At 46.0% G+C, this 21,370-nt stretch overlaps 1 protein-coding gene and 1 long non-coding RNA gene across 7 annotated transcripts in view; one reads left to right on the forward strand and one right to left on the reverse strand.

Moving 5' to 3' along the window:
• On the forward strand, window positions 1-21,009 carry LOC134341466 (carcinoembryonic antigen-related cell adhesion molecule 5-like). 5 transcript variants are annotated; one of them, XM_063039323.1, is made up of 12 exons: window positions 1-1,252; window positions 1,455-1,772; window positions 5,551-5,868; window positions 10,966-11,226; window positions 12,885-13,160; window positions 13,311-13,568; window positions 13,808-13,931; window positions 15,104-15,141; window positions 15,827-15,891; window positions 17,121-17,162; window positions 19,006-19,049; window positions 19,422-21,009. In XM_063039323.1, the coding sequence occupies exons 1-12, from the start codon at window positions 1,201-1,203 to the stop codon at window positions 19,423-19,425; spliced, it is 1,800 nt and encodes a 599-aa protein (XP_062895393.1). In that variant the 5' UTR covers window positions 1-1,200; the 3' UTR covers window positions 19,426-21,009. The 5 variants fall into 5 exon arrangements, with proteins under 5 accessions (XP_062895393.1, XP_062895395.1, XP_062895394.1 ...); XM_063039325.1 differs by having other exon boundaries at window positions 11,065-11,226; XM_063039324.1 differs by lacking the exon at window positions 5,551-5,868 and adding an exon at window positions 10,293-10,568.
• LOC134341469 (uncharacterized) overlaps window positions 9,138-21,370 on the reverse strand; it is a 19,296-nt gene continuing 7,063 nt past the window's right edge. The window contains exons 2-5 of one of the 2 annotated variants that reach the window (XR_010016766.1): window positions 14,187-14,335; window positions 11,766-11,940; window positions 10,397-10,506; window positions 9,138-10,055 (exon numbers count right to left, since the gene is read on the reverse strand). This is a non-coding gene — a long non-coding RNA (uncharacterized LOC134341469). Of the gene's footprint in view, window positions 10,056-10,396; window positions 10,507-11,765; window positions 11,941-14,186; window positions 15,096-21,370 lie in introns of those variants that run through there. The other variant, XR_010016765.1, reaches the window with a different exon arrangement.

The raw sequence follows: 21,370 nt of genomic DNA on the forward strand, positions 1-21,370 counted from the left end.
GATAATAGGATCAATCAAGCTCTAACGCAGTCTGGGGGTAAAATGATCAGTCTCAAGTGACACAGAGTTCAGTTCAGTTTCAGTTCGCAGTGATCGCCGTCGTGCCGTTGGGGAGAGAGAGAGAGAGCGAATGCTGATATTCAAATCGGAGTCCACAGACCGACCTTTGGTCTTCGCAGTTAGCTATCGGTGCGAGTCCTTTTTAATGTCTTCTCAGGTCACCGACTGTGACCCCCTCCGTTCCGGATACAACCGTGCTTCTGCGGTGAACCCGGCATCCAGGCAAGGGTGGACACACACACCAGGTTCCCGCCGACCGTACCTTCTCACCCTGTGCGTCTATGGCTGGTCCCGAGACCAGACCACCAAAACTTTCACCAACTTGTGGGGGCACACCGCTTTATCCAGGGCCTTTATTATGCTGTTGGTCTTCTCTGTTTCTGTGTATTTATCACCTAATGGAATACAGCCGCTGACTTGCCTTTCTTTGTGAATGTATAACCATGTGAGGCCAAGCAGAGATTCTCTCAGAAGGAGCTTAAAGCTGCTCACCCTTCCCACCGCCGATCCTTCAATGAGGACTGGTGTGTGTTCTCTCGACCTGTCCTCCGCGGAGTTCACAATCACATCTTGCTGTCTTTGTGTACAAGATTATTGCGGCGGCAACTCTCAACTCGTCTACCTATCCCGGAGGGAAGTAATTTTGAGGAAAATCCCACGTGATCTGGTGGAGGAAGACACCAGAGTATCGCGGGCCGAACGGCCTTCTGCTTCTTCAGTGTTATTGGTTGGTTCACTCTCCGCTCTCTCGCTCTGCGCTCCGATCAGCTCCGGCTTTTCAGGTAACGGGCTCCCGGGATCCGTCATGGAGACCAGGAAATGAGACTCACTCTCCGAATGTAACAGAGACAGGCGCCGCTCTCTCGGGATCGCGTGGACGACGCTCACTTTACTCTCTCTTTTACTCTTCATGTCTGTGGGTGATAGAAACTCACTTTGAGATCATTGTCGGATTCAACACAGCAGCAGATATTTGTAGAACAACACACAAGGTTTGATTCAGATCTGAGCAGAGTCCAGATTCTCTGATCCAATCAGCGCTGCCGCCTGTGACGTCAGCATCCAATTATCTGACGCGCAAACCCGGAAGTGCGGCTCAGTCTCCGAGTGTAACAGAGATCGGCGCTGCTCTCTGTCGGGATGTCGGGACTGCCCTTCGCAGCGCTCCTTCTGTGTCTCTGCATAACAGCCGGTAAGGATCACTCTCTCTAACCAGTAGTGATCGTATAATCAACTGAACGACGGGTAGTTAGGTGAATGAAGGTGACTTTATAATTATCGACCGTACTGAGCTAAGAACGGATCCCTGGTATCTGTACAGACTGAGTTAAGTGCAGTTTCTCACGACTATCTGCGTCGGTCGCTTTTTCCTCATATGATTTTCTCGTTCTTAGGTCAGTCCCAGCAGTTTACTATTACCGTTGAGCACAGCCAGATAAATGTCCCCGTTGGGGGTGATGCGCTTTTTTCAGTGCGGCCGTCGTCCAAGGTCAGAAGTGGAGACTGGTCTGTTAATGGGATTTTAGCCGTCTGGTGGATCGATCAGACCGTGTCTGTTGACAATGTTTACAAACCGCGGGCAGAGTTATTCACCTCCAATGGGTCGCTTCTGCTGAAATCGGTGAACGTGCGGGACAGCGGGGAATACCGTGTGAATATGGTTCCAGTCAGTGGCTCCCAAACCTCAGCGACCATCACTCTGCGTGTTATTGGTAAGTGAGACAGAGTTATACACAGTCATGCGATCTCGGACTGTAAATTTCATTTTATTCCTGTGGTGAAAGAATACAATATAACCATTACGGTATCGCAGAACCTGGACTCCAGTGAACTCTGCCAGACCTACTTTCGGACTGTTCAGTTCTCACTGTTGTGCGTGGCTGTTTATCGCCGTTTCTGTTCACTTGCCTGTGCCGTATGTCAGTTCGGTCTTTAACTCTATCAAGTAACTTTTTTTTGCTGTATTATACTATATTTTTGAAAACGGACTGTTTTTCAAGCAGCTGGAAATAATCAGTCGTAATCATCCACCTGAAAGTTTAAATATGTTCCCCTCCCCAGTGCCGCCCACAAGTGAATGACAGTATATTGACAGCATTCTGTAGTTTTATCTCTGATCTGTGCATCTGTAGTATTTTGCTTCTTCCTGTAGTATACCTGTAGTATTTTTGCTTCTTTTTGCTTCAAAAGTCTTCTGAGGTGTATATATTTCAATGCTAGGAGTAATGCGGGGAAGGCGGGTGAGTTGAGAGCGTGGATTGACACGTGGAATTATGATATTATATCAATTAGTGAAACTTGGCTACAGGAGGGGCAGGACTGGCAGCTTAATATTCCAGGGTTCCGATGTTTCAGATGGGATCGAGGTAGAGGAATGAAAGGTGGGGGATTAGCATTGCTTGTTAGGGAAAATATTACAGCAGTTGTCAGGCTGGACAGATTAGAGGGCTTGTCTACTGAGTCTTTATGGGTGGAGCTGGGAAACAGGAAAGGTATGGCCACATTAGTGGGATTGTATTACAGAACACCCAATAGTCAATGAGAATTGGAAGAGCAAATCTGCAGAGAGATAGCAGGCAACTGCAGGAAACATAAAGTTCTGGTGGTAGGGGATTTTAATTTTCCATATATTGATTGGTTCTCCCATACCTTTAGAGATCTAGATGGTTTAGAGTTTGTAAAATGTATTCAGGAAAGTTTTCTAAATCAATATATAGAGGGACCAACTGGAGGGGATGCAATATTGGATCTCCTGTTAGGAAACGAGTTAGGACAAGTGACAGAAGTCTGTGTAGGGGAGCACTTTGGTTCCAGTGATCATAACACCATTAAATTCAACTTGATCATGGACAAGGATAGATCTGGTCCTAGGGTAGAGGTTCTTAACTGGAAGAAGGCCAGAATTGAAAAAAATGAGAAAGGATCTAAAAAGCGTGGTTTGGGACAGGTTGTTCTCTGGCAAGGACGTGATCGGTAGGTGGGAAGCCTTCAAAGGAGAAATTCTGAGACTGCAGAATTTGTATGTTCCTGTCAGGATTAAAGGCAAAGTGAATAGGAATAAGGAACCTTTGTTCTTAAGGGATATTGCAACTCTGATAAAGAAGAAGAGGGAGTTGTATGACATGTATAAGAAACAGAGAGTAAATAAGGTGCTTGAGGAGTATAAGAAGTGCAAGAAAATACTTCAGAAAGTAATCAGGAGGGTAAAAGAAGACATGAGGTTGCATTGGCAGTCAAAGTGAAGGATAATCCAAAGAGCTTTTACAGGTATATTAAGAGCAAAAGGATTGTAAGGGATGAAATTGGTCCTCTTGAAGTTCAGAGTGGTCGGCTATGTGCGGAACCAAAGGAAATGGGGGAGATATTAAATATCTTTTGCTTCTGTATTTACTAAGGAAACTGGCATGAAGTCTTTGGAATTAAGGGAAACAAGTAATGAGATCATGGAGACTGTACAGATCGAAAAGGAGGAGGTCCTTGCTGTCGTGAGGAAAATTAAAGTGGATAAATCCCCGGGTCCTGACAGGGTGTTCCCTCGGACCTTGCAGGAGACTAGTCTTGAAATTGCAGGGGCCCTGGCAGAAATATTTAAAAAGTCGCTGTCTCTTCGTGAGGTGCTGGAGAGTTGGAGAGTGGCTCCTGTTGTTCCGTTGTTTGAAAAAGGATCGAAAAGTAATCCGGGAAATTATAGGCCAGTAAATTTAACGTCGATAGTAGGTAAGTTATTGGAGAGAGTACCAAAAGACAGAATCTACAAGCATTTGGATAGACAGGGACAAATTAGGGAGAGTCAACATGGCTTTGTGCGTGGTAGGTCATGTTTGACCAATGTATTGGAGTTTTTCGAGGAGGTTACCAGGAAAGTGGATGAAGGGAAGGCAGTGGATATTGTCTACATGGACTTCAGTAAGGCCTTTGACAAGGTCCCGCATGGGAGGTTCTTAAGGAAAATTCAGTCGCTAGGTATACATGGAGAGGTGGTAAATTGGATTAGACATTGGCTCAATGGAAAAAGCCAAAGAGTGGTAGTAGAGAATTGCTTCACCGAGTGGAGGCCTGTGACTAGTGGTATGCTACAGGTATCAGTGCTGGGTCCCTTGTTATTTGTCATCTATATCAATGATTTGGATAATAATGTGGTAAATTGGATCAGCAAATTTGCAGATGATACTAAGATTTGAGGTGTAGTAGACAGTGAGGAAAGTTTTCAGAGCCTGCAGAAGGACTTGGACCAGCTGGAAAAATGGGCTGAAAATTGGCAGATGGAGTATAATACAGACAAGTGTGAGGTATTGCACGTTGGAAGGACAAACCAAGGTAGAACAAACAGGGTTAATGGTAAGGCACTGAGGAGTGCAGTGGAACAGAGGGATCTGGGAAAACAGATGCAAAATTCCCTCAAAGTGGCGTTACAGGTAGATAGGGTCGTAAAGTGAGCTTTTGGTACATTGGCCTTTATTAATTGAAGTATTGAGTATTAGAGCTGGATTGTTATGATGAGGTTGTACAAGGCATTGGTGAGGCCGAATCTGGAGTATTGTGTTCAGTTTTGGTCACCAAATTACAGGAAGTATATAAATAAGGTTGAAAGAGTGCAGAGAAGGTTTACAAGAATGTTGCCGGGACTTGAGAATCTCTGTTACAGAGAAAGGTTGAAAATGTTATGACTTTATTCCCTGGAGCGTAGAAGAATGAGGGGAGATTTGATAGAGGTATATAAAATTATGATGGGTATTGTAAGAGTGAATGCAAGCAGGCTTTTTCCACTGAGGCAAGGGGAGAAAAAAAAAAGGACATGGGTTAAGGGTGAGGGGGGAAAAGTTTAAAGGGAACATTAGTGGGGCTTCTTAACACAGAGAGTGGTGGGAGTATGGAATGAGCTGCCAGACGAGGTGGTAAATGCGGGATCTTTTTTAACATTTAAGAATAAATTGGACAGATACATGGACGGGATGTTTATGCAGTGATATGGACCGTGTGCAGGTCAGTGGGACTAGGCAGACAATGGTTCGGCACAGCCAATAAGGGCCAAAAAGCTTGTTTCTGTGCTGTAGTTTCTATGGTTTCTATGGTTTAACAGCACACAAGGTTTGATTCAGATCTGAGCAGAGTCCAGATTCTCTGATCCAATCAGCGCTGCCGCTTGTGACGTCAGCATCCAATTATCTGACGCGCAAACCCGGAAGTGCGGCTCAGTCTCCGAGTGTAACAGAGATCGGCGCTGCTCTCTGTCGGGATGTCGGGACTGCCCTTCGCAGCGCTCCTTCTGTGTCTCTGCATAACGGCGGGTGAGGATCACTCTCTCTAACCAGTAGTGATCGTATCATCAACAGAACGACGGGTAGTTAGGTGAATGAAGGTGATTTTATAATTATCGACCGTACTGAGCTGAGAACCGATCCCTGGTATCTGTACAGACTGAGTTAAGTGCAGTTTCTCACGACTATCTGCGTCGGTCGCTTTTCCCTCATATGATTTTCTCTTTCTCAGGTGAGTCCCAGCAGTTTACTATTACCGTTGAGCACAGCCAGATAAATGTCCCCGTTGGGGGTGATGCGCTTTTTTCAGTACGGCCGTCGTCCATGGTCAGCAGGGGAGACTGGTCTGTTAATGGGATTTTAGCCGTCTGGTGGATCGATCAGACCGTGTCTGTTGACAATGTTTACAAAACGCGGGCAGAGTTATTCACCTCCAATGGGTCGCTTCTGCTGAAATCGGTGAAAGTGCGGGACAGCGGGGAATACCGTGTGAATATGATTCCAGTCAGTGGCTCCCAAAGCTCAGCGACCATCACTCTGCGTGTTATTGGTAAGTGAGACAGAGTTATACACAGTCATGCGATCTCGGACTGTAAATTTCATTTTATTCCTGTGGTGAAAGAATACAATATAACCATTACGGTATCGCAGAACCTGGACTCCAGTGAACTCTGCCAGACCTATTTTCGGACTGTTCAGTTCTCACTGTTTTGCGTGGCTGTGTATCGCCGTTTCTGTTTGCAGGTTCTCCGCACTTGTCTTTGCCGAATGTCAGTTCAGCTTTTAAGTCTACCAAATAACATTTTTTGCTGTATTATACTGTATTTTTTTTTAAACGGACTGTTTTTCAAGTCAGCTGGAAACGATCAGTTCTAAATCATCCACCTGAAAGTTTAACGATGCGCCCCTCCCCGGTGCCGCCCACATGTCTATGAAAGTATATTGACAGCATTCTGTAGTTTTATCTCTCATCTGTGCATCGGTAGTATTTTACTTTAAGCGGAATGTATATTCTTGGAGCCATCATTTCAGCACAGTACGATACGCGTGATACATGGTATTAGTATTTTGACAGAAGCCGTATCCTGGCCCAACACCACATCAAATGCCGCTGGCTCTGTAGAACACAATGACACGGTCAGTGTCGCTTGCTCGGCAAGAGGGGGACATGCTCCTTATTCGTGGTTAATGAAAAGCAAGACAGTTAGCTCTGCCGTTAGGATTACGGTGAGCAGCACATCGACTGAACGTTTACTGCCAGTGTCGCTGTATTAGACCATGTGTCAAACATTGATTCTATTTTCAAAGGAAACTTCGAGGCTCCGACACCGAGCCGGGAGCACCCCCTCTGCCGAGTGGCTTATGTTCACATGTTCCACGGAACAATTATGCTATAACCAAGTGCAATTCCGTTTATTCTGCTTTGATATTTGCTGCAGTGGGTAACCTCTGAGAGGAGAATATGTTGCTCACCGTCCCCTTAGTGAGTTCATTCCAGAGAAATCCATCAAACCAGAACGTGCTGCAGACGGGACGGGGTCAAACACGATTTGCCCCTTTTCGGCTGTATCCGACCCCTGTGGTCCTTTTACAATAATCTGGACAGCGTTGCATATTTGTCGATTTATCCCCATATTTTTATTTACGTGTGAGCATTTAACAATGCAAACCAACTATCCAGCTCAGTACACGAAATAATTTCTTCTAGGATACCGTTTGTATTATCCCCAGAGGTGGACAAAAAGTGTCTAACTTGCGTATCCATGAACACAGAGTTTATTTTTATTTTTTTCAGTTATCAGCATCTGGTAAGGTGGAGTCCGGTGCTGAGTAAGATATTCTGATGTGTGTCATTACGCAGTACTGGGCTTGCAACGCATACTTTTAAGACGAACCCCAAATTATATCTAAAAGTTGCTGGTGAACGCAGGAGGCCAGGCGGCATCTCTAGGAAGAGGTGCAGTCGACGTTTCAGGCCGAGACCCTTCGTCAGGACTAACTGAAAGAAGAGTGAGTAAGGGATTTGAAAGTTGGAGCAGGAGGGGTGGGGGCCATGGAACTGAAAATCATCGAATTTTAAGTTCCCTGGCGCCCACCGCTTTATTTTCACCATGGATGTCCAGTCCCTATATACTTCCATCCCCCATCAGGAAGGTCTCAAAGCTCTACGCTTCTTGTTGGTTTCCAGCCCTAATCAGTTCCCCTCTACCACCACCCTGCTCCGTCTAGCGGAATTAGTCCTTACTCTTAATAATTTCTCCTTTGGCTCCTCCCACTTCCTCCAAACTAAAGGTGTAGCTATGGGCACCCGTATGGGTCCTAGCTCTGCCTGCCTTTTTGTTGGCTTTGTGGAACAATCTATGTTCCGTGTCTATTCTGCTATCTGTCCCCCACTTTTCCTTCGCTACATCGATGACTGCATTGGCGCTGTTTCCTGCAGGCATGCAGAGCGCGTTGACTTTATTAACTTTGCCTCCAACTTTCACCCTGCCCTCAAGTTTACCTGGTCCATTTCCGACACCTCCCTCCCCTTTCTAGATCTTTCTGTCTCTGTCTCTGGAGACAGCTTATCCACTGATGTCTACTATAAGCCTACTGACTCTCACAGCTATCTGGACTATTCCTCTTCTCACCCTGTCTCTTGCAAAAACGCCATCCCCATCTCGCAATTCCTCCGTCTCCGCCGCATCTGCTCTCAGGATGAGGCTTTTCATTCTAGGAAGAGGGAGATGTCTTCCTTTTTTAAAGAAAGGGGCTTCCCTCCCTCCACTATCAACTCTGCTCTTAAAAGCATACTCCCCCATTTCACGTACATCTGGTCTCACTCCATCCTCCCGCCACCCCACTAGGAATAGGGTTCCCCTGGTCCTCACCTACCACCCCACCAGCCTCCGGGTCCAACATATTATTCTCCATAACTTCCGCCACCTCCAACGGGATCCCACCACTAAGCACATCTATCGCTCCACCAATTTCTCTGCATTCCGCAGAGATCGCTCCCTACACAACTCCCTTGCCCATTCGTTCCCCCTCCCATCCCTCCCCACTGATCTCCCTCCTGGCACTTATCCGTGTAAGCGGAACAAGTGTTACACATGCCCTTACACTTCCTCCCTTACCACCATTCAGGGCCCCAAACAGTCCTTCCAGGTGAGGCATCACTTTACCTGTGAGTCGACTGGGGTGATAGACTGCGTCCGGTGCTTCCGATCTGGCCTCTTATATATTGCCGCAGACTGGGAGTCGTTTGCTGAACATCTACGCTCTGTCCGCCAGAGAAAGCAGGATCTCCCAGTGGCCAGACATTTTAATTCCACATCCCATTCACATTCTGACAGTTCTATCCACGGCCTCCTCTACTGTAAAGATGAAGCCACACTCAGGTTGGAGGAACAACACCTTATATTCCGACTGGGTAGCCTCCAACCTGATGGCATGAACATCGACTTCTCTAACTACCGCTAATGCCCCACCTCCCCCTCGTACCCCACTGTTACTTATTTTTATACACACATTATTTCTCTCACTCTCCTTTTTCTCCCTCTGTCCCTCTGAATATACCCCTTGCTCATCCTCTGGATCCTCCCCCCCCCCCCCCGCCACCTCCTTGCCTTTCTTCCCGGACCTCCTGTCCCATGATCCTCTCGTATCCCTTTTGCCTATCACCTGTCCAGCTCTTGGCTCTATCCCTTCCCCTCCTGTCTTCTCCTATCATTTTGGATCCCCCCTCCCCCTCCCACTTTCAAATCCCTTACTCACTCTTCCTTCAGTTAGTCCTGACGTAGGGTCTCGGCCTGAAACGTCGACTGCACCTCTTCATAGAGATGCTGCCTGGCCTGCTGCGTTCACCAGCAACTTTTATGTGTGTTGGTTGAATTTCCAGCATCTGCAGAATTCCTGTTGTTCCCAAATTATATCTGTTCCGTCTCGTGTGATAACAATTTCCATTGGCTCCAAAACATTAACATTAACACTGAACTTTGGATCATTTCAGTAGCGATAGATTCTCTGGATGATATTAGAAACTGTTGTCAGTATTTCTGTTCTGTGTTTGCCAGTGATTATGCATCATCTTTCTCATTGCCAAGTGACCCTTGCCTGAAGTGAATCATTTCCTACTTCCTCCTTCACGAGCTCCATTGATTTGCCATTTTTGTCGGGTTTGTTTTTGACATATGCAATTTCAAAACGCCATGGCGTCGCAGATTAAAACAGAGAGACAATATGGTTAATCTTCAACATCATGATCATAATGTAAGTCCTTCATCCTGAAGCCGCAAGCGGTCCAGAAAATGATTCACAATCGTCCAACTGGAATGGGAGTCTCTTGAACTTAGGAGGGTGGTTCGACCGAGACCTTACTCTCCGAGCGTGGCAGGTCGTGGCATGATCATACAGAAGTTTCTAAAATCACGAAAGGCACAAGTAATTTCGATGTTCACCTATTTTAGCAGGCTACAGTGGTCTAAAATAAAGAACTTAGATTCATAGCTAGTGAGGTAAAGTAAAAGGGACAGCCTTATGCACAATGTGTTCCGCAAATGCTAGGAACTGCCAAAGGGAATGCTGGAGATGCGTGGAAATATAATGTTCAGAAATCATGTAGACAACAGAAGTATATAACAGTTTATACATGGTCCAGTTGCAGGCAAATGGGAATAGTTCAACGAAATAGCTTGGTCAGCATGAACGAGATCGGCAGAAGGGTCCTTGAGGCGATGAATGATATGGCTACACCTGAAGGGAGAGAATTTCAACATACTGTCTCTGAGTAAGCGATGAATAAAGAATGAAGTCACTTGTCTCAATTCTAGTGTCTCCATCTCAATCCTTAACTCAATCAAGTGGAATTATTTGTTAATGTTTACTTATTATGGAGAATAATGATTTTATTTTAAGATTCAGAACAGAAGCCATAAACTGCCGGATTCTATTCCTGGGTCGTTCATTAACTTCTCCTGTCTGTTTTAACAGAACCTGTTTCCAATGTCACCGTAACATCTAATGCCACCAGACTGATAGAGTACAATGACACCGTCACTCTAACCTGCCTCGCAAGAGGCACGGCAGTCTCTTACCTGTGGCTTGAGGAGAATAGCATGATAATTCCTGGCGGCAGGATTGAACTAAGTGCGGACAACAGCACACTTATTGTTTCTGGAGTGCTACGGACAGACGGAACTTTCACCTGCAGAGCAAACAACCTGATTATTGAAATCACAAGCGCTCCGTTTTCTCTCGATGTCAACTGTAAGCACCCCGAGAGTTCCGTAGTAACACATAATATTACAGGTCGCGCTAGATACAGGGTTCCGGGAGTGTGTGATTATATCATTGAACGTTACATCAATGGACTAACACCGGAACAACTGAACAGTTAATTGGGAGACGGATCGGGGTCTATCGATATGCTTATGAGTGATGTGCATTGTATCCAGGTTGGAGAAGGAGACGGGTTTGGGGATAGGAGGTAACTGTGCATAGTTTCTTAAAACGTGTTTAATCTGACACTGTGACCTGACTCCCCTATTTACCGCGGGTGGCTTCCAGACCAATGCCGCCGTCGTTGTGTGGGAGCACTTTCTCTGCTGGTGGGCTGTTCTTCCTCTCGCGGCAAGAGGAATCCGTTTTGTCCGTTTCATTTCAGACGGACCGGATCGTCCACATATCATCACTGAACCGGACTCTACTCTTCACGTTGCCGGAAGCAGCGTATCGTTAACATGTTTCACACTGTCGCACCCAGACGCTGAACTGAATTGGCAACTGAACGGTGCCCATCTCCAAAGTGGGCAGCTTCTCATCCTCGACAACATCTCTGTGAGCCAGACGGGAAGGTATACTTGTGAGGCTTATAACATGCTTACAATGAAGAAAAATTCCTCAACCAGGGAAATTGATGTTTACGGTAGGTAGTCTGCTCCTCCCTTTGTTGAGGTCGTATATAGCGGCGTTGGTGCAGCCAGGGCAGTGTAATTGAACTGAATGCCTAAACCCGATTAGAATATTGACTAACAACCTTAATCCACAACGGTGAACATTGATGAAACAGAGTATTGATTAAGAGGCAAATCGGAATTGTTTTGACTTGTCGATTAAACTACAAATATTTACTTGCTGCAGTTAGGACCATAAGGCCATAAGGCATAGGCAGGAGATTTAGACAACTGGGCAATGGAGTCTGCTCCGCCATTTCATCGTGGTTAATCTAATATTCCTCACAGTTCCAATTACTGTACAAGCCTTCTCTGCATATGCATTGATGCACTGACCAATCAAGAATCTATCATCCTCTCTTTACACTTACGGAAGGACATGGCCTCTACAGCTTCCCATGAAACATAATTTCCAGATTGACCACCCTCAGGCGAAATAAATTCCCTTTCGTCTCCGTTCTAAAAGGACGCCACTCTATTTAAAAGGTGTGCCTTTTGGTTTTAAACTCACCGCCATGGGAAACATCCTCTCCACATCCACTCTAATAAGGCCTTTCACAATTCGATAGGTCTCATGACGTCACCCCATATTCTTCTGATTTCCAGTCGGCAGAGGCCCAAAACCATCAAACACTCTGCTTATGAAAAGTTGTTCAATCCTGTTCATTCCACGAACTCACCACTCTCTGCGTAAAAAAAAACAAAAAAAAAACTTACGCCTGAGATCTCCTCTGTACCTACTCGCCAGCACCTTAACCCTGCGCGCTCCTGTGGCAGCCATTTCAGCCCTGGAAAAATTCTCTGATTATCCACAGGATCGATTGCTCTCATCATCTGAGACTCCTCTATCAGGTCACCTCTCATCCTCCGTCACTCCAAGGAGAAAAGGCCGAGTTTACTCCACCTATTCTCATAACGGGTTCTCCACGATCCAGGCAATATCCTTGTAAATCTCATCTGCCCCCTTTCTATGGCGGTCACATCCCTTCTATAGTGAAACAACCAGAACTAAACACAGCACCGCAAGTGGGGTCTGAAGAGGAACCTATATAGCTGCAACATTACCTCCCGGCTTCTAAATTCGATTCCACGATTAATGAAGGCCAATACAATGCATTCTCAACCACAGAGGTGACCTGAGCAGCTGCTTTGAGCGTCCTATCGTCTCGGACCCCAAGATCCCCCTGATCCTCCACACTGCCAAGAGTCTTACCATTAATACCGCATTCTGCCTTCATATTTGATCTACCAAAATGAACCACTTCACGCTTATCTGTGTTGAACTCCGTCTGCCAGTTCTCCGCACAGTTTTCCATCCTACCAATGCTCTTCTGTAACTTCCGACAGCTCTCCACACTATCCACAACTCCCCCAACCTTTGTGACATCAGCTAACTTACTAACCCAACCCTCCGCTTCCTCATCCAGGTCATGTATGAACATCACGTAGAGTAAGAGTCCCAGAACGGATCCCCGAGGCACCTCACTGGTCACCGACCTCCAGGCAGAATATGAACCGTCTACGAACACGCTTTGTCTCATGTGCGCAAGCAGGTTCTGGATCCACGAAGCATGTACATGTTGCAGATCAAAGCAAGTGTAAAAGTGTTTGCATTTAATTGTATTTACAGAGCCGGTGACCGGTGTTACTGTGGTGGCCAATGATTCCACTCCCCTGGAAAATCTTGATACCATCGCACTGAGTTGTGACGCGTCGGGCCCTGTTCAGGCCCGGGCATGGTTCAAGGATAACCAACCCATCCAGGAAAACAACAGAATATTTACATCATCCGGGAAGGCGAAACTGATTATAATCAGTGTTTACAGAAACGACGCAGGGACGTACAAGTGCATCGCCAGCAACTCTTTCAGCAGTGGCTCTGGAGAGACCTACGTGCAAGTTTACTGTAAGTACTCAGTAAATCAACCGCGTTCATTTGTATCCGATATTACATTTATCAAGATATGTAATCATTGTGGGGCGACCACATAAGAACGGAATATCCCGGATCCAGCGAGATATCACTCTAATCAGCATTTTTTTTTTTTCATTTTAGATGGACCAGAGATGATCAGAATTGTACCGGAGCGTCCAGTTGTGTCCAATACTGTGTCAAACCTGACATTAACTTGCTTTGCTCTGTCAGTCCCCTGGGGCATATATGTATGGTACAACGGGAACAATCTCCTGCAGACAGGGCAGGAACTCCGTCTTTTGTCAGCCAGAATGGTTGACGTTGGGAGTTATACATGTCGGGTTACTAACCGCGTAACCAACAGGAACAGTAACCTTACTGTCCATGTCACCGCAGAAGGTGAGTGAATGTGTCTCTTATTCGTCCATGTAAACCCGATGGTCAAAGATCCAAACCATTTCCCTCTCACGCCCTCCTCACGCCGTACCTTCATTCCCCCTTCCAAATTGCTTATCAGAGAGAATAATAATTGATTTAAAGAGATTAAATATCGAGAGCAGCGACCAGAACTTTCGGGAGTTTCTAAAAAAAAAGATGAGTTTTCGCCATGTACAATATATGCTTGTTTTCTGTGTTAGCACCAAAAACAGATGACAATATCACCCTCACCGCCGGCGCGATCGTGGGCATTGTACTTGGTTTACTTGGCATGGGCCTGATCGGGGGAGTCACTGGATGGTTCATCGCAAGGAAAACGAGCGGGTAAACTCATCGCTCTCCGAATCTCGTTTCTACCTTTAATTATTTCATATAAACATAGAAACGTAGAAACCTACAACACAAAACAGGCCTATCGGCCCGTGAAGAAATTACTAGACATCCCCATATCCCTCTATTTTACTGAGCTTCATGTACCTATCTAAAAGCCCCTTAAAAGACCAGATCTTATCCGCCTCCAACACCATTGCCGGCAGCCCCTTCCACGCACTCACCACACTCTGAGTAAAAAAAACTTACCTGTAATATCTCCTCTGTACCTATTCCCCAACACCTTAAACTTGTGTTCACTTGTTTCAACCATTTCAGCCTTGAGAAAGAGCCTCTGACTATCCACACGGTCAGTGCCTCTCATCATCTTATCAGGTCACCTCTCATCCTCCGTCGCTCTAAGGAGAAAAGGCAGAGTTCACTCAAACTATTCTCATAAGGCATCCTCCCTATTCCAGCCAACATCCTTGTACACCTCCTCTGCACCCTTTCTGTGGCTTCCACATCCTTCCTCTAGTGAGGCGACCAGAACTGAGCACAGTACTCCAAGTTTGGTTTGCCCAGGGTTCTATATAGCTGCAACATTACCACTCGGGTCCTAAATTCAATTCCACGACTAATGAAGGTCAATACACCGTGTGCCTTCTTAACAACAGTGTCAAGCGGCGTAGCTGCTTTGAGCGTCCTATGGACTCGGACCCCAAGATCCCTCTGATCCTCCACACTGCCAAGAGTCTTACCATTAATACTATATTCTGCCATCAGATTTGCCCTACCAAAACCAGATTTTTTGAGGATTTCGGCAGAACCGACTTCTGCCCGGATCCGGGATCATCTGTGGGCAGAATCAGCATTCCGCCTTCACGGTGACGTTCTTTGTCTGAAATCTGAACATCTGTCTGAAAGAGGCCTGTGTTCAGCAAGATTTCTGTAAACAGCATATATGTCAAAAAGGGCCAAAGCAATTTTCTTTCCTTTACGAATTATGGTCACTGTTGTTGTGATCGAGTAGGGCTGGAATCCGGCGTCCAATAACCAGAACAGTATCAAGGAATAACAAGAGAGTATCCAATGCAATTGTAGGAGCCGTTCTCATTCAGTGTATCCGTGCAGGAAAGTGACTTCCTGCCGAATCCATGTTTTGACCTTTGTTTCTGTTTATTCAGGATCAAAGATCCACCACAATCCAAATCCGGAAGGAAGAGTGAGTGAACTGCATTTGAAATTTTCTAACTTGGAGCCAATGGAAATCTTAACATTGATTTTAATTTGGGAGCTCATAGTGCACGGCATTGACAGAGTGGATGTGACAAAGTTGTTTCCCATGATGGGGGAGTCTAGTACGAGAGGGCATGACTTAAGGATTGAATGGAGCCGATTCAGAACAGAAATACGAAGATTTTTTTTTAGTCTGAGGGTGGCGAATCTATGGAATTTGTTGCCACGGGCAGCAGTGGAGGCCAAATCATTGGGGAGTGGGACAAAAGGGGAGAATGGATCAGTTCATGGAAAAATGGCGGAGCAGACTCGATGGGCCGAATGGCCGTCTTCTGCTCCTTTGTCCTATGGTCTTATGGAATATGGAGGTTTTCATCAGAGCGAATGGTCACGAATTACGCGACTTTTGTCGTGGAGTTTTCCATTTATATAAGGTGAAATTTTCTGCTCAAGATTAGAATATCAGCGGAGAGATGGGATAGCAGTTTATACAACGTAATTTCTCTTCATATTGATCAATATCGGTCCTCACTTCCTGGTTCTGGCGATTGGTGGGACGGAAGCTCATGCTATCAATGGCGTTTTGTTTTGGGCCGGATTGACGTCTGCTGTGTTCAACAACGGCTCCTGCCGCTCTGCACCGTTGTCACATATCTGTTTGGTTCCCACAGGCACCTTGGATACAAATACCGTGAACACACCGCAAAACTATGAGAATTTCCCCAGGAATGAACAGGTAGGGTGGTCATGATCTCCGTCATGGTTTTGCCCAGGGACGATAAGAACACGAGTAATGCGACCGGTAGCGTCCATCGGGCCTTTCCGCTCTGATTGGTCATTTAATAAGATCATGGTTCATCGATGTCGGATCTCATTGTCAGTTAATGGAGAAACAACACATCATATTCTGCAAAGTAAACCCAATCCTGATGGTATGAACATCGACCTTATCCCACCGGTATTTCTTTTCACCTCCGTCTTCTTCTATTGTCACTCTGGCCTCTTATCCCTTCTCCTTATCTGCCCATCATCTCCCCCTGGTGCCCCTCCTTCTTCCCTTTCTCCTATGGCACACTCGCCTCTGCAATCCGACTACTTTTTCTTCATCTTCCCTTGTCCCACCCGTCAGGCCTCACCTATCAGCTCCCAGCCAGGCCCCCTTCCCCTCGCCACCATTTTGTTCAGGCGTCTTCCTGCCTCCTTCTCAGCCCAGTAGATGTGTATCGTCACAAAACCTAAACGGATTAATAAATTCTATTAATGCTGCCTGACACTCTGAGTTCCTTCGGCATTTTGTGCGTGTTGCTCTGATTTTCCAGCACCTGCAGAATTTCCACAGTATACCCCAGAATCTATTATACCTGTAAGATGCAAAAACATATCCGACCTTTGCTGCAACATTTTTCATGAAAGAGTCTTTTATAACGTCCGATCAATGTGAGTAACGCCGGAGACTCCACAATCACTCACAGAGTGAAGCCGTGGTCAGGTTTGCACATTTCTGTCTCTGATCAACAGTGATCTCTGTGAGCGTTCAAGAGAAACAGCAGCTTACGGTGAACAGCCTGAGGCCACGAGTCCGCATTCTGATCCAGACTTACCTGTCAAGATGAATGGCTTTCAATCCGCCGAGTGAACGTTCTGATCCAGACAAATCTCTCAGAAGGAATGGTTTTAAAGGCAAATTACTCCTCAAATAATATTCACCACGCTCCATGGTGACTGAATATTGACGAATGGTTTAATGACATTCAGTAACATTGCTGACGTTGGGGAAAATGTATATTGCACTCGCTCTGAATCAGAAACTCGCAGAGCATCGAACGGTGACCGATACAATTTCGCTCCAAGCAGCAACGACTGTGACCATTGATACCCTCCGGGTTTATATGTGCAGAGTCAGAATACAATTGTTGTTCACTTGTTTAAACGTCATGATAAAAAAACGCCTTTTTCTCTTTGCAGGGCGCAAGTCACAATGCACAAGACGAAAACTCCACTTACATGGTATATGCGTCAATCTCTCATTGAAGTAATTGTTTCCATTTCATTGAGTAAGAAATAGACCCTGAAGTGAGACGTTCCATAGACTGCAGTGTTGAGCACAACATTAATATGTCAGTGTCAGGATACGAAAGTGATTGCGGTCACTATAATAAGGGGCAGTGTCATGGGAAGCTGAAAGGGAGGAAGGTAGAAGAGTCAACTGGACTAAATGGACGAGATGAGCTACACACTAGGGTTCTGAAATGGGCCGCTGAAGAGGGAGTGGAGGAATTAGCACTGATATTCCAAGCCTCACGTCACTATTGAATTGTTTTGAAGGACTGCAAAGTTGCAAATATCACTACGCTCTTTACGAGGAAAGGGGCTGAACTGACAGGATGGGGTAAGACTGCACGATAAAAGAGGAGGTTTGAGGATAGATGGAGGCACGAGATAAAACGGGTGGCAGGCAGGAATGTTTTGCCCCTGCGAAAATCCTGCCTGGCAATGCTGTTGGAATTCTTGGAGGAAATCACATGTGCGATCGACAAAAGAGAGTCAGAGGGAGTTGTGCACTTGGATTTTCAGACGGCCTTTGACAAGGTAACGCACATCAGGCCACTGAACATAAGAGCGCATGGTATTACATGGCAGAAGACAGCATGCACAGAGGTTTGTCCGACCGGAAGGAAGGGAAGAGTGGGATTGAATGGGATAGTTGTGTGTTGGGCTGCCGAATTGGGCTACCAGTGCGGTTCTGCTGGTGTCGGTGTTCGGCCGCTTCTTCCCGTGTTTCCAGTCAATGAGATCGACAAATGAGCTGGTGGATGTGTGGTCAGGCTTGGGGACGATGCAAAGATAGTTGTAGGGGGTGTGCAGGACTTAGGAAGCTGCGGGTCTGCAGAAGGAGTTGGAACAATGAGGGAAACAGAGAAACAACTGCAACTAAAATCCAGTGCATGGAAGCATTAGTTCGTGCTCTTTGACAGGCGTGAAGCCGGAGCCTATTTTCCGAAAGGGATTGAACTTACAAATCGGAGGTGAAAATGCCCTATGCAGTTGTAGTGCAAGGTTGCTGAAAGTCGAACTTTCAGGTTGCGTTAGTGATAAGGAAGGAAGGCAAGTGCATTGTTGTCCATCATTTTGACAGGTATCGAACACAAACGTGAAAGATATTGAAGGGATTTGTCAGAGAAGACTCAGAATATTTTGAAGAGTGTTGAAGACCTTTTCTTAGAAAGGACAGGGTGGCTTTGGAGGAAATTAACGAGAATTATCTAAGGAGTGAAAGCGTTTAACGACTCTGAGTTCTCTACCCACTGTAGTTTGGCAGAATGACTTATTTGAAACATACTTATCGCGGGAGTGTCTCAGACCAAAGGGCACAGCCTGAGAGTACAATGAACGCCCTTTGGAACGGAGAGATAAGAAGGAATATCTTTAGACAGAGCGTGTTTTATCTGCGCTATTTATTGTCGCTTATGGCTGTGGAGGCCAATGTACTCTGTTATGAAGCGTTGATCGCGCCGAATGTTGCAGAGTGAAGGCGGGTGAATGGGGTTGAGAGTGACAGTAAATCGGACATGATAAAATGAGGGAGCGGGCTCCATGTCAGGAATTGATTAAACCTTCCCCTGCGTCTTCTCCTGGAGACTCATGGAAGTCTCGTTCCTCCCTCAATTTTCAATAACTACGTGTCTCAGAAAATCCTCTTTCCATCATGTTCTGGCTGATCCGCGGTTCTTTCAAAGCGAGATCGTTAAATACGGGCAGGTCCTTTCCAATATTCCTCCAATTCTCCTCTACCATGTCCTGATTTTGATAATATTTTTTGTTAATGCTGACGATTTCCTCACGTTAACAGGAACTTAATCTGGGCGATCGATCTGTTTACAGTGATCTGAAGAGGTAAGTGAACAGAACATCCGGCTCTCGATGTAAAATGTTACCTACAAAAGAAACATATCGATAATGTTCAAGACTGTGAGTCGTGCAGGATATGTGATCGTTCCCGTGCACATATCACATTGTGATTAGCAATATACATAGATGTAACAGTGTACGACTGGAATCAGGAGGCGTTGAGAGGCGATATATTGATAATCAAACGAACAATTTTCGTGGGGCCGTGGTCATATGAAACATGTAAATTGTATGCAAGGTTGCTTTGTCACGATGTTTGACACGGATTGAGAAAACACCGCTCGTCTTTCTCCTCACCAACAGCAACTCCTTCGGGTTGCCTGCGGAGTCAACATGAGTTGTGTATTGTTTCCGCAGGTGACGTCACTGGTGAATGGAAGAGGATGGTCGGGACGTGGACGGACACATCAGAAAGACAACCATCCAGGATGTTTACTGAAAACCTCTCTGACTATTTCTTTGCCATTCTTAATTCATATCTCCGTTAGATTTCTTCTGCGCGCTCACAGCTTGACGCCGGAGACATCACTGAAGATTTTGACTGATTTGCATCATAGAAGCTGAGTTCTCTCACCTCAAGCCAGACTCCTACATCCGATACTTGGCACCGTCACACTGCCACAGGCAGCTGCCCTCTCGACATTTTGGTGCGATATACTCTCTATAAACTCTTCATCCACATCATGGACAGGTGTTTTTTGAAGTTTCCTGCTACCAAACAATAGATTTCGCTCACTGAATACCGCGTCAGCTTCCGAGTATTCCCGTCCCACCTTCACGAAGTGTCACGGAGGCAGGAGCTCATTCGGGCTGAGTGGTGGCGATACGAGCACGGGCAGGAGAAGTGATTTCCCAATGATTTGAAGATACATACTCAGCGTTAGCGCTTGGTAAATGACTAGCAAATCAACATTGTTTATTTGTTCTTCATTTTCGATCAAGGAGTAATGTAAAGAATGATAAGGCATTGCTGTGAGCAAAGAATTATCAAATCCTGGCCTGGACCATGAACGTGAAAAGAGCATTGATATCGCGATGACATAAGAACATAAGAAATAGGAGAAGGAGTTATCCATCCGGCCCACTGAGCCTGCCCCGCCATTCAATCACATCAAGACCTTTTGCCATCCCTGATTCGGAGTACTAGGAGTTGCTGTGTGTTTCATTTCTGGATGTCTAGGAGTACACGGCTGTTATTGTCACAGCGGTGTATATTCCTCCGCAGGCTGATACTGACCTGACTCTCGAGGAACTGTACGAGGCCATCAGCACCCTGGAGGCTGCGCTCCCGGAGGCTGCCTTCATCGTCGCCGGAGACTTTAATAGACCGTCACTGCACAAAGTCTCTCCGAAGCTTTGTCAACACATCCAGGTGAGCTCACGGAGAAATAGCGCACTCGACACTGCTACTCTCCTTTCCGCCACGCTTACAAAGCGCTCCTTCGCCGCCCATTTGGAAAATTGGATCACTCCTCCAGCTTGATGCGGCCAAAGCATAGGCGGAAGCTGAAACTGAAGGCGGCCATAGACATTACCGTCCACTGTTGGTCCGACCAAATCGCCCTCCATGTTTCACGCCCAGGTCATCTGTAGATGTGAACTTCCCATGATTCAGCACATTTCCAAAGACGGATGTGTAAAACGGGTCCGAAGGATCATTGGGGACCCGAGTCACCCCAACCACAAACTGTTCCAGCTGCTACCATCCGGGAAACGGTACCGCAGCATAAAAGCCAGGCCCAACAGGCTCCGGGACGGTTTCTTCCACCAGGCCATCAGACCGCTTAATTCATACCGATGCAGCTTTATTCCGTTATAATGACTATCTTGTTATACATACTATTTAGTATAAATTACTATAAATTACACATTGCAATTTAGAAGGAGACATAACGTGAGATATTCTACTCCTCATGTATCTGAGGGATATAAGTAATAAACTCAAGTCAATTCAATTCAGATCTATTCAATTGTATTCTATTACAGCTCCAGTCGATCCGGAGTTCAGAGTCAATTCCGGTGTCATCTGTAACATGTCTATAGATATACCTCGTGGAATCCGTGTGTTATTGCAGGGGGCACACATCAAAGTGTGTTGCTTGAATATCCAGCATCTGCAGAATTCCTGTTGGTTGCGTTATTCCAGGGTAATCCGCTTTCCACCCACTTAGCAAACTTAGATACATTACACTCTGTCCCCTCTTCCACATCGTTAATGTATATCGTGTACATCTGTGGGACCAGCATCGACTACTGCGGGGTAAGACAATGCTCACCACTGATTGCTAACCAGCGTAACACCCGTG

The sequence above is a fragment of the Mobula hypostoma genome, unplaced genomic scaffold (genome assembly GCF_963921235.1).
Source record: "Mobula hypostoma unplaced genomic scaffold, sMobHyp1.1 scaffold_61, whole genome shotgun sequence".
NCBI classification, from domain to species: domain Eukaryota; kingdom Metazoa; phylum Chordata; class Chondrichthyes; order Myliobatiformes; family Myliobatidae; genus Mobula; species Mobula hypostoma.

Excerpts from the sequence above, each read along its gene's own strand:
- LOC134341466 (XM_063039323.1), top strand. The coding sequence starts at position 1,201 with ATGTCGGGACTGCCCTTCGCAGCGCTCCTTCTGTGTCTCTGCATAACA. Across the intron at positions 1,773-5,550 it reads CATCACTCTGCGTGTTATTG|GTGAGTCCCAGCAGTTTACT; the intron begins GTAAGTGAGACA and ends TCTCTTTCTCAG. Across the intron at positions 13,161-13,310 it reads GACCTACGTGCAAGTTTACT|ATGGACCAGAGATGATCAGA; the intron begins GTAAGTACTCAG and ends TTTTCATTTTAG.